This window comes from Xyrauchen texanus, chromosome 8 (assembly GCF_025860055.1).
Source record: "Xyrauchen texanus isolate HMW12.3.18 chromosome 8, RBS_HiC_50CHRs, whole genome shotgun sequence".
NCBI classification, from domain to species: Eukaryota; Metazoa; Chordata; class Actinopteri; order Cypriniformes; family Catostomidae; genus Xyrauchen; species Xyrauchen texanus.
Window position 1 is genome coordinate 32465848 of NC_068283.1, and position 16907 is coordinate 32482754.

General features: G+C 37.5%; 1 protein-coding gene across 3 annotated transcripts in view; it reads left to right on the top strand.

Annotated features, from left to right (window-relative positions):
• Positions 1-15791: 15791 nt before the first annotated feature.
• LOC127647681 (voltage-dependent L-type calcium channel subunit beta-1-like) overlaps positions 15792-16907 on the top strand; it is a 57662-nt gene continuing 56546 nt past the window's right edge. For 2 of the 3 annotated variants that reach the window (XM_052132088.1, XM_052132089.1), the window contains exon 1: positions 15796-16066. In XM_052132088.1, coding sequence (XP_051988048.1) covers positions 15974-16066 — 93 coding nt within the window. In that variant the 5' untranslated portion in view covers positions 15796-15973. Of the gene's footprint in view, positions 16067-16907 lie in introns of all 3 variants that reach the window. The other variant, XM_052132090.1, reaches the window with a different exon arrangement.

A 16907-nucleotide genomic window follows, 5' to 3' on the forward strand; every position in this document is an offset into this window, starting at 1 on the left:
TTTGCGTTCGCCTGTTTATCTAGAACTCTCACGCAGCACGCTGTTGCTTTTCTTGCATTCTCGGCCCGCCCACACACCGCCCTCTCTCCCTCTCTCTCTCTCTCTCTCTCTCTCTCTATCTCTTTCGCAAGCACAAACAGACACTCTACATGGCAAGATATTCGTCGTGGTGAGGTTTAAAGTGCTGTTAGCCCCTCTGAAGTTATGGCCTGAGGAAGAGCCCAGTTTATTCATGTATGTGGATACAATATGGGGATAGAATTGTTCCAAATTCAAAGACAAATGGAAAGAGTGGTACAAATAGAAAGTTGGTTCACAAATACATTGAATAAGATCCACAAATAAATGTTTCACAAAAATAAGATGAATTCACAAATAAGTGCAATGATATTTGCATATAAAAAATATATTTACAATTGTATTTTTTAACTCACAAACATAACTCTGTCCAGCATTCATTTGTGAATCGCGCACATTTATTTGTGGATCGCTTCCTGTGCATTTGTGGATGGCTACACACATTTGTTGATTTTGAAATAAATTTAGCATCAAGACCACCCATCGGCTACTCAAGCCAATCGGATAACGGACACTGTGCACTGTAGCAAATTCTAGCTTCAACCAATCACGTTTCATTTCACAATCAAGGCGGAAACATGTTGCACCGAACTAATGTGTGAGATCAAAGCCAAGGCTTTTCAATATGGACGATCAGGGTGGATCGTGACAGGTGAGCAGTTGCACCTCGAGCTGAAACGATTAGTCGACGTTATCGGCAACGTTGACCAAAAAAAATTGTCTACAAATATTTTCTTTGTCGAATAGTCATTTATAACATGAGATCATATTAAACTCTAATGATGAGAGCAGCACTGCAGCTCGCCCCTGACTGAGGAGAGGAAGAATTACACAGATCACAGTCCAGATGCACTCTAAACTTTCCAAACAGCTTCAGGTGATGTAGTTTGCACAGTATGAGGTAATTATAATACAAAAATACCAAATAAGAACTCTCGTTGTGGAATAAGCTCTGGACAGAGCCTCTGGAATGACCTCCTTGGTCGTGTACATGGGCAGAGACTTGGAAACGACCTGCGTGGTTGTGTACATGGGCAGAGACTTGGAAACGACCTGCGTGGTTGTGTACATGGGCAGAGACTTGGAAACGACCTGCGTGGTTGTGTACATGGGCAGAGACTTGGAAACGACCTGCGTGGTCGTGAACATGGGCAGAGACTTGGAAACGACCTGCGTGGTCGTGTACATGGGCAGAGACTTGGAAACGACCTGCGTGGTTGTGTACATGGGCAGAGACTTGGAAACGACCTGCGTGGTTGTGTACATGGGCAGAGACTTGGAAACGACCTGCGTGGTCGTGAACATGGGCAGAGACTTGGAAACGATCTCCGGGGTCGTGAACATGTGCAGAGACTTGGAAATTACCTCTGTGGTCATGGGCATGAACAGAGCCTCGGGAACGACCATTGTGGTCATGAATACAGGCTGAGACTCAGAGACGAAATCCCTTCTCCTACTCCTCCCGTGAGGCTGAAGTTGGCAGTGTAGGCTCTGGGACAGACGGGGCTGGCAATGTTGGCTGTGGCAGACATGGGCGATGGCTCATTGGCAGAGTCAAACAGCGCGACCAGCTTTGTCCGATTTGTAAACAAATTACTCTTGAATCAGTTCTATAAGTGAACCACTCTGACTCCTAAACGTGTTGTAATGGTTTGATTCAGTCTGATGATGACATTTCTGACTCTGGAAAAAAGTATTTAGGATTTTGAAACTTTCACAACCTTATTCATCTTATTTGAATAAGACAGATTTTTATATTATATTATATATACACAATTGACTGTGGGTGAATTACCCTGTAAAAGATCTGCTCCATAAGTTTATGTGGCTCACAGCCACGCCCCCCTTTTTTTTTCTAAGTTGCAAAATACACAGATAAACCGTTACATAAACAGTTTATCATTGTTTAAATCATCATGTGTAGCATCATCTTTAAATGTGACAAGCCTCTTGCAAATTCCAGTATGTGCTAACTCTGAACTCTTTGGTGTGAGTTTGGGCATGTTTGCAGCAGCAGGATCTGACGTAATCCTGAAGTTCTGTGGTTTTAATCAGTGTCACAGTGCATCGTGGCTGTGTTACAAAGCATCTGTTAACTCTTGATTGGTTGACTTGAGAATCATAAATCGCAGGAAATTGCCTAAATGCCCAAGCCAAAATAAGAATTAGCAAAGTTATGAAAAAGTATGGCAAACAATCAATGATAGCTGGATTTAGATTTAGATTCTTCTCAGATGCTGGCTATTCAGTTTGTGCCCAACATAAAAGGTTGAATAAACATGCTTACTACAAATAAAGAGGACAAAATCATCTTTTAAAAATAAATCTAAATGACATTCACTGAATTAAAGGGAAAAATACTTTTTATTAAGTTTAATTCTGTAATCAAGTGTTTGTCTTGTTTTCCATTAAAAATAGTCTAAAAACCCTTAAAACAAGATAAAGTTACTTGAGAAGCAACATATAAGATATTTATTTGCTTATATCTTAAATATAAGTACATTTTGTATATAAGTGTATTTTTTCACATGATTATACTTCTGCAAGTGCAGTAAAGACAAAATATCCTTCTATTCAAGATCTATTCTCTAAAAGCAAGTCTAAATATCTTATATGCTGCTTCTCATGTGAATGCATCTTTTTTTAAAAGATTTTTAGACATTTAAAAATATTTGTATTTTCAATATTATATTCAACATTCTCAGATAATAATTTTTTCCTCTGCAGTATAGCTGTTAAAGTAAATGTCCAATGCTTTAAATGAGTTTTAGATATCTATATTGGAAAACAAGCCAAAACAAAAACAAATCATAAACGCATTTTGTTGCAGTGTATAATGGGGCAAAGACTACTAAAAATAAAATAACCTTTAATCATTGTAAATAGTGAAAAAAAAAGTAATTTATGACACTTCCTCCTTTTCCGTTCCCTCTCGTTTCTGTGAATTTATGATGCATGCACATTTTTATAATCACTGGCATAGGTACATGTTGCCTCATTCATACATCTACAAGGAAGCATTTATTTTTTTACTCAGTCAAACATTTGGCTGTCCATTTGAAATCCTCATACTGAAACTGATCAGTGGAGGCTTGCCATCCCAGATGTCCATGACTAATTTCTTCTGGTGAGCACAAATTACTCTGAAGGTTCTCTGAAGGTTCTCTGAAGGCTCTCACAGTGCAAGTCAACAGGGTCCAAATCTTTGAAGCTCAAAAATTACATAAAGGCAGCATTAAAGTAATCCATATGTCTTATTCCATCACTTTAGAAGCGATATGACATATATGGATGCAGTAGTTTAGTCTAGCGCATTAGAAGCATGCGGTGTATACATGGGCGTAGAATATGCAGGGTATGCGGGGAACATGTACAGAAGTGTACATAGATTCTCTAGAGATGCTCATGGACATAGGCGGAAATCGCTGGGGGTCGGGGGTCAGGACCCCCTTTCTGAGGGTTGCCCCCTAAAATATCATTAAAATATGTGTATTGTAAATAATATAATGATATATTCTTAAAATAATTGTTTAGGAAATAAAATAATACAAATGCAAACGGGGCAACAACAAAAAAAACCGTTTTAAACATTTTGAGTCCCCCCTCCACTGCCTCCGCCCCGACAAACACACATTCCGGTGGCGGGAGAGAAGAACAATGTTTTTGAGTAGTTGTGGAACTCCAGTAAGTCAATGTTATTTTATTCACTTCGGATGAGGTGATTATTTTCTCTTTAATATAGATGATGCTGAGTCATTAATAAATCATGTCAAAAAACAAATATATGATTGTGTACCAATGTACTTTTGTCACTGATGCAGTCTGCTATGTTAGCGATTATATTGTTTAACGTTACCCTTGTTTAATACATAGTATATCCCCACTCACACACACCCATAGAGTGTACGCATACACTACGTGATGTAACGTTAGTCTTGTAGATTAGACTAGTCCGGGTGCGCATTTAGATTTTAACGCTTTCACTGTGATTTAGTCGGTTTATATAATTTTATATAGTTAATCTAATATAATATCACATGAAGAGTTCAGTTTTTCTCCAGATATCAGCATGATAACAAATGTGATTTTGATTTTATACAAGTTTAATAAACAAGAATTTAATATTAAGATTTGAACATTTTAGACACCATATTGCCAGTTTTAGCTCCATTTTACCAACGAAAATAGTTGAAAACTAAGCCACAGCACTGTAATTGCGTCACTGAGAAACACACCGCCTTCATTTGCTAGGCATGGTAAATGTTTTTATGTATGTTTTAATTATAACTGTGAAGTAACAACGTTGCTATTAAATGTGATATATAAATAAATAAAAGTTGACGTTAAGTTCAAATTCCATTGTATTTTGGTGGCTTGATTGTGTAAACAACTTATTTACAAAAAATGTACGGTTTTGAAGAATTTTTTGGTCAATTTAGTCAGCTTTTTCACTAAACCAGAAAGAAACTTTGAGAAGAAGGATAATGGAACGGTCTCCATGCTACACTAATAATAGTAGTAAGGCTTTCCTCTGTGTACACGTATCCTTGCAAGTACAATTTTGCCTTTATTATTGGTGTCCCCTTCAAAAATTGCTCTTGAGAATTGTTATGTTTATTGCCCCCCCCAACATTTTGATGAAATTTTCGCCCCAGCTCATGGAGCAGCAGAAGGTGGGAACGCTGAACTGAAGACAGGGGCATGATAGACAGTCTAACTCAGCTGAGCAACCAATCAGACTCTGTTTCAGTAAGGGGAGGGACATTTAGCTTCTACAGTTCTACAGCTAATGTGCAAGCAGTGCTAAAGTCACCATAATTTGTGCTCTAAATTTGCATCAAGCAATAACATGAATGCATCAAGCAATAACATGACTGCATGTATTTCGATTAGCAGTTAAGATAACTAAAAATATTCTGGTCAATAAATTGCATGACTGATTTTTAAACTCTGACAATGAAAATCTCATTGATAACAAGCAAGCTAACAGTTGTACAACACTCTCAATTAAATAACTTTTGATTGTAAGCTGTCCCTGGGCTTGTTTTTATTTTTTCATTTCAATGAAAAGTACTCATTTTTGTAATGGCAAATTTGACTGTTTTTTAGACTCTCTAGCCCTTAAGATCTATTGCACTCTAACTCCATTTTTTTAAATGCTAGTGGCTATAGTTCTGCTGAATTAAATATAGCCCTTATGTGTACATACTGTAACTGATTGGTCTGGCAGTAATATAAGTAATTGATTCTGGTTAGGTAAATAAGTACATGTCAAAAGTTAACCTCTCTCTTTCTCTCCCAGTGTAATACGAGTGCTGAGTACAAAATAAGCCCACAGCAGCACCCCATGACTGGGAGGAAGTGTATGTGTGCAAGAGAGGGGTTTTACCCCCTTCATTAAAGGAGCTAATAATGGTCAAGGAATGCAATGGACTCTACCCAATCAAATGCATATCTGAGGTCATCTGAGTTTTAAGCTTCTATGTTCAGGCCTATAAGCTGTTTTAGTGAGTGCAACTGCACAAAATCCACATCAGAGAACATAAGTGAATGTAATATCATATACACTATTATTATAGTCATATAAGTGGATATCTGCATGCATTTACTTCCATGCACTACAAACTCTTAATTACAAACATACTAAATTCTTAGGTCAATGCTTGTAGACATAAAACCCTATACAAACACAGAGTTTGAATGTCACGAATGGCGCCGTTTTGTTTTTTATTTAATATAATGTGCTATTTCATGAGTTTGTTTGCACATATAATCTTTAAGCTATTAAGGTTAAACTTCTTTGGCTTGCTGTCCATGGAGGAGGGACTCAATGAAGCAGCTTCAACTCGAGCTCTGAAGTATCCCCCCGGGACTATTAATAGGAGTTGATTAAGTGGGGCAAGATGCCTATGGTAAAAGTGGAGTCGGGGAGGTGGAGGGATAATAAACAAACAGCTGAGACTGAAGACAGGTAAAGAGCTGCTTATATACTCTGGCTGTTAATTGAAAGATTTGATGGACTCGCTCCTCCCGAAATTACGTTTAGGAATTCAAATTGTGCTCAAGAATTGGAGAAAAAATAAATTGTAGTCACAGAGCCACAGTCTATTCCCTCCATCACTTAATATGCTGGAGGGAAAAACCCCATGAGACACTAAAGCATTTCCTGTGTTCTTCATGTGATCATGAGTGAATCTGAGAACACAGAAATCATTGCACTAGAGTTTTGTATATTTCTGAAGTTCAACTATACTTCATCTAAAACTATTTTAAATAACAGTTTTCAAATTATTGTAAGTACACAGTCACAAAAGTATTTTTGTCTAATTTTTAAATAGTATATATATATATTTTTTTTTTAAACAAAGTTTGTGCTGTTGTAATTCACCTAGGAGCTGGTTGATTTGGTTCACAGCTTTCAACTCTTTTATGGAGAATTCTATGAAAAGCCTATACGCCAAAATTGAATGGGAAAATGACACTCTATTAGCATAACATATATATATATATATGCCATGAGTATTACTTTCATTTACTATTATTTTGAATGGCCATGTAAAATGAAGCAATATGATAACAATTTTACCTGGTCGCAAAAAGTAGTCCGTTAATTTACCTTATGAACTTTCACCTTTTGATGACCCTTTATGCTTCGCAGAGCTAATGTGTGCTTCTAAATCACTTGCAACTTTATTAGTAACAACTGACACACAAGTGCCAGCTTTACATGTCGTATATTCTGCTTCCCGTTCATCTCCACCTGGACGAAAGCATGGGAATGTTTGTTGCAAATCTTCTGTAAATTTGCACTTTCGTTTGGCCATTGTTTCCACTCAGCTGTCATTTGCTGCTACAGTCAAGCAACTGTTTGATGTCGAACACAACAGCGCTTCGAGCGTTCGTGGAGAGATTGACAGGCAGTAATTTGGCCAATAGTTGCTGCAAGCCTCTTATAATCGACCAACTGGTGTACGAGAAGGCGGGACTTACAAAGAGGGGTTAAAGCAAAACAAATAACACACACAATTAAGTATTAGACCAGATGCACATCATAATGCAACTACATCCGAATCCCGGACATATTCGCAAATTTAGAAATCCCGGCCGGACGCTTTTTTTGGTTTGTTTTGTAGACAAAAATATAAATGTGCCACCACATAAATTTATTTCATTATAAAAGTAAAATTCTATAAAAAATAAAAACAGTTAATAATAAACCAAATAATAAAGAAAAGCAGCAAATAAGTGCCCAAAATAGATGGGAACTCCTTCAATACTGTTTAAAAAGCATCCCAGGGTGATTCCTCAAGAAGTTGGTTGAGAAAATGTCAAGAGTACATGTCTGCAAATTGTAGGCAAAGGGTGACTAATTTGAAGATGCTAAAAAATAAATATGTTTTTATTTATTTTGGATTTGGTTTTCGTCATAACATAATTCCCATATTTCCATTTATGCTATACCATAGTTTTGATGACTTTACTATTATTCTAAAATGTGAAGAAAAAAAATTATAATTAAGAATGAGTGTTTAAAAACTTATGACCGGTAGTGTGTGTGTGTGTGTGTGTGTGTGTGTGTGTGTGTGTGAATATATATATATATATATATATATATATATATATATATATATTGGTATGATGTAAGCAACATGGCTACAACTTATAAAATTGATAATGGGTGTGTTAGATTTACAGTGTGCGAATGATCAAGCATTGATAATAGTCAATCACATTAGCAGCACAGAGGGAACCCCAAATCAAATTCTGCTTTGGGCCCCATAAAGGCTTGGGCCGGCCCTGGAGGTATGCACCAGATGATAGAGGACATGAACTCATAAGCCAAGATCAACACAAAAGTAAGCACATTTTCAGATATCGTATCAACTTCCTATATAATTTTAAAATCTCGTAATATTATTTTCTTAAAAACATTACAGGATGAAGTTGTCAATGGCTGTTCAGTGAGAGTGGTGTCTGGTTCTGTTCAGTCTTCTGCACATGCGGATTGGATCAACTAATGGGTGCCTGCCTGAAGGAGTTGAGATGGTAGTCATTTTATGAGAAGCAACAATTTGCAAAGCAAATTAATTGTTTCAGTTTCTTCAAAAATGTCTTGCTATCTAGTTATGAGAATGGTTGTATGCAGCTGATTATGACTTCTCCTTTCGGCTGGAAGAAAATCACATCAGTGCACTGGCTGGATGTGCCCAGATCGCCTGTGCGTTCACTGCTCCAATGAGAGTGCACTCTGGCCGACAGGTCTGGTTCAGAGGCAGCCCAGAGTTTAAGAACTAGTGGATTCATCCAACAGTCAACTATCAACTCCCGAAGGAGTGTTATTCCACAAAACAAACTCCAGTCACTAGGCGGAACCATCAAAAGAAGAATTAAAAAAGGCACCATGTTTCCTCGGACAGTCAAGTATATGTCCAGCGAGTCAAGCTCTCTCGGGAGCAACATGAAAATCACCAAAATAACTTATTCCAATGACTCTATGAAAGACATCGCTTTCCCATCCCACTCCGCTTTCCCCCATTTTTTTTACATAACTTTGCACATAACTTCTACCTCTTGATGCCACTTGGACGGTTATGGTCACCGGCCATATACATATATTTACATATTTGTACTTCATTCTGTACAATGCACCATCAGTTTTATACTTCATTTGCACCTTGTACTGTATTTACAGACATTTGCATTGAGCTGGTCTCTGCTTCTCCACCTCATAACTTTGCACTCTAAAATAAATAAAAAAACATATTGTATATAATCACATATATATACATGTATATATTTTATATATACATATTGCTATTTGCACTTCTGGTTAGATGCTAACTGCATTTCATTGGCTCTGTTATAGTATTTTGCCCAATGACAATAAAGTTGAATCTAATCTTTATACATACCACCCCCAATATTTTCAGTAGCACCCTCATTGATTTTGATCAGGAACCGGGCCTGTGGCGAGGCTTTCTCTCATATCCAGTTCGTTTGCTGGCTTCCATGGCTGCAGCACACAGTGTTGTTTGCCTGCAAACTATTGGTGAGTGGGCGGGATCATACAGGCCAAAACATAAACAGAAATTCCGTCCCGGAATGGAAACTTCAAAGTAGAATAAACTGGCTGTAGCATTGTTCGGAGAAGACAGTATTTCAACTTAACATGTTTCCCTGATGATTATGGTCATTTTATGATTTAGTACAGTAAAAATATTTTTATGAATGTTTCTTTACATGGTTTAGAGGGCAAGTCACACGTTCGTCTACGGCACGCCACATTTTATTTTATTTTAAATATATATACACGACTAGATAAGCTGGTTCACACAGCAACTGCATTAAGTTTACAGGGCAGCAAAGTAAAATATTAAATTACACTATTTAATAAAAGTTTTTAAATATTATTAATACAATCCATCTTGTTTAGATTCTAGACCTAGCAACATATTATCAGATGGGGTCATTTAGACGTTTATTTGTACTTCTTGACAGGTAATACGGCGTTAGTCCATATTTGGGGCATGTCAGAGCGTGTTGAACAAACACACTCGTTGCCTTTTTAATAGCCAGTAAACTAACATCTAAACCAACGCACAAAGAGAAACGATGATTGCTATAATCTGTACCATTTAATATATACAATGTTACAGGATTTGAGTAGCGCTACAACACTTTTTTCTCTCAATCTGACACACCATGGCGATAATAGCAAACATTGCACTATAAATCTTCTTCATGTGAGGCTTGAATTCATTTTCGAAACCAGCACGAGTTGTGTCGCTCCTTAAAAATGTCAGCATTTTTTAGATAACGACACAAGAACATTAACTCAACAGACCTACGGTAAAACGTTGAAAATAACTTAACCTCATGGCTGCAACTGGAATGGTTTACGATTATACCTTTGTTTCAGAGGAGGGCGATAATTACAAAGATAATTTGGATGTGTTTCATGGGTTACAAAATTACAATAAACAATTTGATGTACCTTTTCCATATATAATCGACACTTTAACACTTTAAAGATTATTATTACTGTAATGTATCATCATTAATATATTTTAAAGAATGCTAAACTTCCCTCTACAATGGGAATGGTACAATCAACAAATGCTACACTGTGGGTGTTGTAGTCTTGTAGTGGTATTTGTAGGCCAGCTTTGAATTGCTGATTCATGAAATGGCCACACGAGGCCAATGTTTTACCAGCAGTTCAAATGCCTGTTTAATGACCTTGCTGTGTACAAAACTATACAGAGGCCAAATTAAATATTAAAATAAATATTAAAACAAATACTTAAATACATAATGAAATTGTTGAAAAATAATAATGACATTTATCATTAAATCACGAAATAAATCAATAAATGTCCCTTGTATTACATGTTTGCAGCCATTTAAATTTTTTCAACCCAGACACCAAGCTTGTGCTTATGAAAAAACAACCATTTTCGACTGAAATAACAATAGAAAACTGAACAATATCATCACACTGTTTCTCCTCAATACTTATCAGGCATACAAGAATTGGTGCTAAATATTTGTTGATGATGCTATTTAAACATCAGTTTATATTTTTTGGGTAAGTAACCACATAATAAGCACAATCTGCTTCCCTTTGGGGTTATGATCATGGTTTATTTTTGTTACAGGCAGAGATTCACAATCCAGAGATTGTTCCAGACTGCCAAACTCAAAAAGGGTTTTACAGCCACTATTTTCTGCGCATTCTGAATTACCTTGACGATTGGCTATTACTGGCCCAATCAGAGGCTCTGCTATGCGACCACAGGGACTTGAACAGCCTAGGTCTCAGTGTCACTGGGCGAAGAGCAAACTTTCTCCCAACCAACAAATCTCCTTTTTGGTGGATCAACTCAACTCCATGAGCATGCGTGCAGTCCTCACGAGCAAGCATGTACAGACCATTCTCCAGTCTCAGTTCAAACTAGTATGTGTGTCACCATGACTCATCGCTGCCTGGCTACTCTTGCACCATGGACAGCCCCAAGCCTTTATCAGCAATGTGTGATGCTGGGTCAGGATTTTATGCAGAAAGTGGTGACCACAGATGCAGCCAACACAGGTTGGGGTGCACTGTGCGATGGACGCCTGGCTTTCGGCACATGGACGAGTGCGTAAGGGGTGTGGCATATCAACTGCTTGGAAATGCTAGCCGTCTTCTTAGCAGTGAAAGTTTTCCATTCCGACACAGTGAATCATCATATTCTTATTTGGTCAGACGATATGTCAGTGGTAGCGTACATAAATCGCCAGAGCACTTGCTTGCTACCACTTGCTTGCTACCAGCCTGGCACAACCCCTCCTCATGTGGATTCCGCCATCTTCTCTCCATGTGTTCCGGCCCATCTGAACGGTGGAGCGGACATGCTGTTGTGCCAGGGACCGATGGCGAGGGAATGGAGACTTCATCCTCAAATGGTTCTGAGGATTTGGGATATGTTCAGCAAAGCGGAAGTCGACATATTTGCCTCCACAGCGACAGCCCACTGCCCTCTTTGGTAATCGATGTCCCAAGCCCCACTGGGAGTGAACGTCTTGGATCACAAGTAGCCAGCGAAACACAAAAACGCCTATCCCCCGGTGAGTCTACTTCACTCTGTCATCAGCAATGTCCAAGAAGACAAGGAAACGGTTCTATTGGTTGCGGAAATTATATTAGGCGGCCCTCCATAGGAAATACCTCTGAGGAGGGATCTGCTCTCTCAAGCGCAGGGCACGATTTGGCATTCCCAGCCAGAGTTGTGGAACATACATGTATGGCCCCTGAATGGAGCACAGTGTACGAACAGGAAATGGTTCAGTCTGTAATGTACACCATTTTGCATTCTAGAGCGTTGTCTACTACAAGACGCCTCTATGCACTAAAATGCCATGCATTTGCGGATTGGTGCTCTTCATGCAACAAAGACCCCGTGAATTGCTCCTTAACGGAGATCCTTACATTCCTTCAAGAGCAGTTGGACGAAGGTCCTACTCTGTCAATGCTTAAGTTATATGTAGCAACCATATCAGCATTTCTTGCCCCAGAGGCTGGTTCCTCTATAGGCAAACATGTTCTGATCATAAAGTTCCTTAGGGGAGCAAGGCGCTTAAACCCCCATTGCCCTGCTACGGTTCCAACATGGGACTTAAATCTGGTGCTGAGGGTGATCAGGAGCCCCCCGTTCAAACATTGGAATCCATTGAGTTGCGTGTGCTCTTTATGAAGACATGATATACATGTGCTGTCGTTGACAGTTCATGTCTGGATCTGGTCCTGGGCTTTCAAAAGCCACCATCAATCCCAAAAAATGCTATATGCCTAAGGTGCATTCCACACCCTTCAGGGCTCAGATAGTGCACCTACAAGCTTTCTCTTCTCCACCATCTAATTTAGATTAGTAGCAGTTAGCACATTTATTATGCCTCGTGTGAGCATTGCACACATACGTGGAGTGCACTTGCCAGTTTAGACTGTCAGATCAGCTCTTCGTTTGTTATGGAGGACACACAAAAGGCATGTCCATCTCCAAACAAAGACTCTCTCACAGGATTGTTGATGTGACTGCCCTCGCTTATGAATCACCGGTAGTTGGATGCCTTATTGGTGTCAAGGCGCATTCAACGAGAGGCATGGCTTCCTCATGGGCATGAATAAACGGTATACCAGTACAGGATATATGCCTTGCAACAGGATGGTCTTCGCAGAACACATTCGCTATTTTTTATAACCTAGAGAGCTACTATTCCTTCACACAGCGGGTGAGTCTAAGCTCCTTATAATGGGCTGGCTCCCAGTTATAATTTTAATACAGCCGCCTGTGTAGGATGCTATCCAATTTACTCCCACTAGAAGTCACAAGCACTTCCAGTAGAATAAATCCTCCCTCCTTTCCTCTGGTTATGAAAGGGTTAAATATTCTGGGTGTGTTATATGGCTCCTATAGATCCTCAGATTAAGATTAACTTTCCATCTGGTTTTGATCATATGGGGTTATTCATTTTCATACAAATTTAAAGATATATAAGTCACCGCCCGAAGGGCCGTGACCTCATGCACATATACTTTTAGGTGTCTCTACCCTGTAATCACGGTTCCCTGAGATGAAGGGAATGAGACATTGCAAAATTGTCCGCACTACTATTTCAGATTTTTACGAAAGAGTGACCCGTTCTTGTCCCTCAGTCAAAAATTCTGAAGAAATTATGTTTGGGTGCCTGCTTATGTAGGACAAATGCATGCCTAAAGGGGTGGGGCTCAAACATCATTGCCCATTTAAAATTGCCATTATGATACAAGGGCTGGGTTGTGGAAAAGCCTTTTCCCATAGCGTTCATTGCAATGTCCAAAACATTACCAAAATAAACCAAACATTCAAATCCGAATTTCTTTTGAAATATTCACTCAACGTTCGGGTCCTATAGAAGGCTATGCAGAGACAGTTTTTTCACAACCAGGAACACAACGATGTCTGGGGACCTAAGCTGCTTTCTCTCTCTGTCAACTCACCAGCCATGATGATTACATATGTTGCAGGGTTGAGGGTTATTTTTGTATATATATTACTCAAGGTCAGTAATGTATTCTTAATACTTTGGATTACTTCTTCAGCACTGGTAGATTTTTTCACTTGTTTTGACTATAAAACTCTGCCAGTACAGTAAGACAAAATACACATGTTAAAAATACTTTCCCTGAAAAACCTAAATCAATAAATCTAATTTATTTTGTTTTGAGGATTTAAAAAAAACTTTTTTTTACAGGAAAACAATACAAAAATTATTATCAAGAATAAGATTTTTGCCATAACATCAAAAGGTCTTACTAGAAAAAAAAATATTAATTATGATCCAATGTGACATGTACATGTAAAATGGCTAGAAATAGCATTTTAGCTTAGCGTAAAGCTGACAATTTACACAAGTTTATTTCTGTTTATTCTACTCCAATCTTATTTCAAACTTACTTCTCTGTCTGCTCGTATGAATGTAACACATCATAATAAAGTGTTTCACCGCTGTTTAAATGCACTTTGGATCACATCATTTATATGAATAAATGTTTTCCATCTGAAAGAACTAAATATTCAATGAATCAAATGACAATAAAATGCAAAGTAATCTCTTCAGTAATCAAAATACTTTTTGAATATAACTGTATTCTAATTACGAATGATTTATATTGTAACTGTAGAGGAATACTAATATTTTGTATTTTAAATACGTAATCCCGTTACATGTATTCCGTTACTCCCCAACACTGGTTGTGGTGGTGGGGACTATGCAAATTACACTACACTGTGACATCACAAAGTTGCTAGAAACAAGTCGTTTTTCTGTAGGGTGGAAAAAATAAATGCTGTTTCTGAACTGGAGAGGAAACTTTAAGGTCTAAAACTTATAGTATGTTTTTATACTACAATGACCTCTTATATGTCAAAATGTCTAGGAAAATTTGATTCCAAATCTTCTTTAAATGAAAAAGCATCCCAATGATAATGTTAAAATTAAATAAAAAAATAATGAAAACTATTGCTAATAAAACACAAGGGATGTTTATAGATTTATTTATTACTTTAATTATTAATCTATTTTTAGACAGTTTTTAACCATTTTATTACGCATTTAATCATTTATTTAAATACTTAGTTAATTACTTATTGTTGAGTAATTTGTCCCTCCACAGGAAACCATATCAGTCTTCTATATTAATAAAATGGCTCATGATTTTAGAAAATTAAAGTTTATGTTGCCCAAAACAGCTATTCTTTTGCAGAACTAATATTAAAGAATGTATATTTTATGTCCTCTATGCTGGCCCAGTATTGCATAATGGAAAACACAATGGACATAAGCCACAACACAACAGAAAAGGCACAGCACATCATAAATAAACCACAACACAACAAGATTAAGCCACAGCACAACAAAAAACGAATTATTTAAAAATCTAGATTTTTCTGTTGTTGTTTTATTTTGTTGTTTTGCTGCTTATTATGTTGCATTGAGGCTTATGCCCATTGTGTTGTGGCCCTTGTTTTTTTGTTGTTGCTGATGTTCGTTGTGTTTTGGCTTAATTTCGTTGTGCTATGGTTTATTTTCATTGTTTTTTTCACCTTTTGTTTTCTTTTCTAATTTTGTTGTGTTGTGCACAGCTGGTTCACCATAGTCCACCAACAAGGATTGCAATGGGAAAAAAAGAAACACATTATTTATACTGAATACATTTCTCAGGGAGGGACTAACAATATAAAAAGATAAATATAAAATATAATAGCAAAAAAAAAAAAAAAAAATATATATATATATATATATATATATATATATATACTGTATATATATATATATATATATATATATATATATATATATATATATATATATATATATAATTGCATACTATAGCATAGGATGTAATAAGATGATCATTATTTTCATGGAATGATAATAATTGTAAAACTGTTTTGTGGGTGTGGTCATCTCACAATCACATGAAGCAACAAAAACTGCGACGAAGCCATTATGCAGAGTGGAGTGGGGGATAAGAACAGCTCGCCACAGTCTATCATCGATCTTATTATAATGTGATTCGATCAACCAATGGGTACATGGAACGCCAACAGGCCCCTCCCTTTTCCGTCTGATTGGTTGATGATGGGAGGATGGCGTGTCCTGGTCCCTTCGTTGAACAGCTGGAGATTGGGCTCGAAGTATTTGCAAAGGGAGAGGGTTCCTGCTCAACGTCACCGTGGGCTGTAGTGACAGTCATCTGTAGGGGGAAAACCGTCTTCGTCTGTTTTTTCTTTCTTTTTTCTTTGACCATGAATAATACACTGAAAGCAGGCTATAAATGAAACCATAATAAACGAGTTTAAAGTTTAAATCAATGGTACAGGAGGGTATTATGTCCAGGACGCCTTCCACCTCAACCCAGGAAATCCAGATGGACGTGTTCGAACATCACGGCTCTCACGCTCAGGTAAGAGAGACGCAACAAGTTGCATGCAACAAATGAAAAGACGAAATATACACCTGTTGTCCACTGTGTAAAAACGACTGGTCGTTGTCGCGAGTGAAAAAACGCAGATTTTGTTTATTATAAAGATTAGACGTTACCGGCCATCGCTCGTATTATCGTTACTTGGCAACAAGGCTGCATCTCTGCGCGCTCGCTACTATTGTCTCTTAGTACAATTGTGCTTTGAGGAAAGCAAAAGGAAGTTATTTTATGGATGAGCTGCATTGTTTAAATGAATATGGATATTTGTTTGGTGAATACCACATTTCCTCCATCAATTATGGAGATAACATTATTTCGTCACATATTTTCTCAGTTGGCCTATGAGGTTCATGGATTTTACTTGTGAGACTCTATTCTTTTGATAAATGAAGAATCATTACTTTTGACAAGATTATAATCAGAAATCTTAATTCCATGTGCAAGTACTTTTTTTGTTTGTTTGTTAAATTTTAAACAATGCATTGTACCAGATTAGTGCTCATTTTATGTTGCATTTGTTAATAAGTTCATTAAATCTAAGTGAATTAACGTGTAGCAATACAATTACAATCAGCAATGAAATTATCACATGGATGACAAGACTGAGAAACAACAGCTACCAGATGGTAATATATGGAAAGGAAATATAAATCACTGTAGGCAAAGTTCGGGGGAAAAGAAAGTAGGCTATATCTATATATACAGTGAGGAAAATAAGTATTTGAACACCCTGCTATTTTGCAAGTTCTCCCACTTGGAAATCATGGAGGGGTCTGAAATTGTCATCGTAGGTGCATGTCCACTGTGAGAGACATAATCT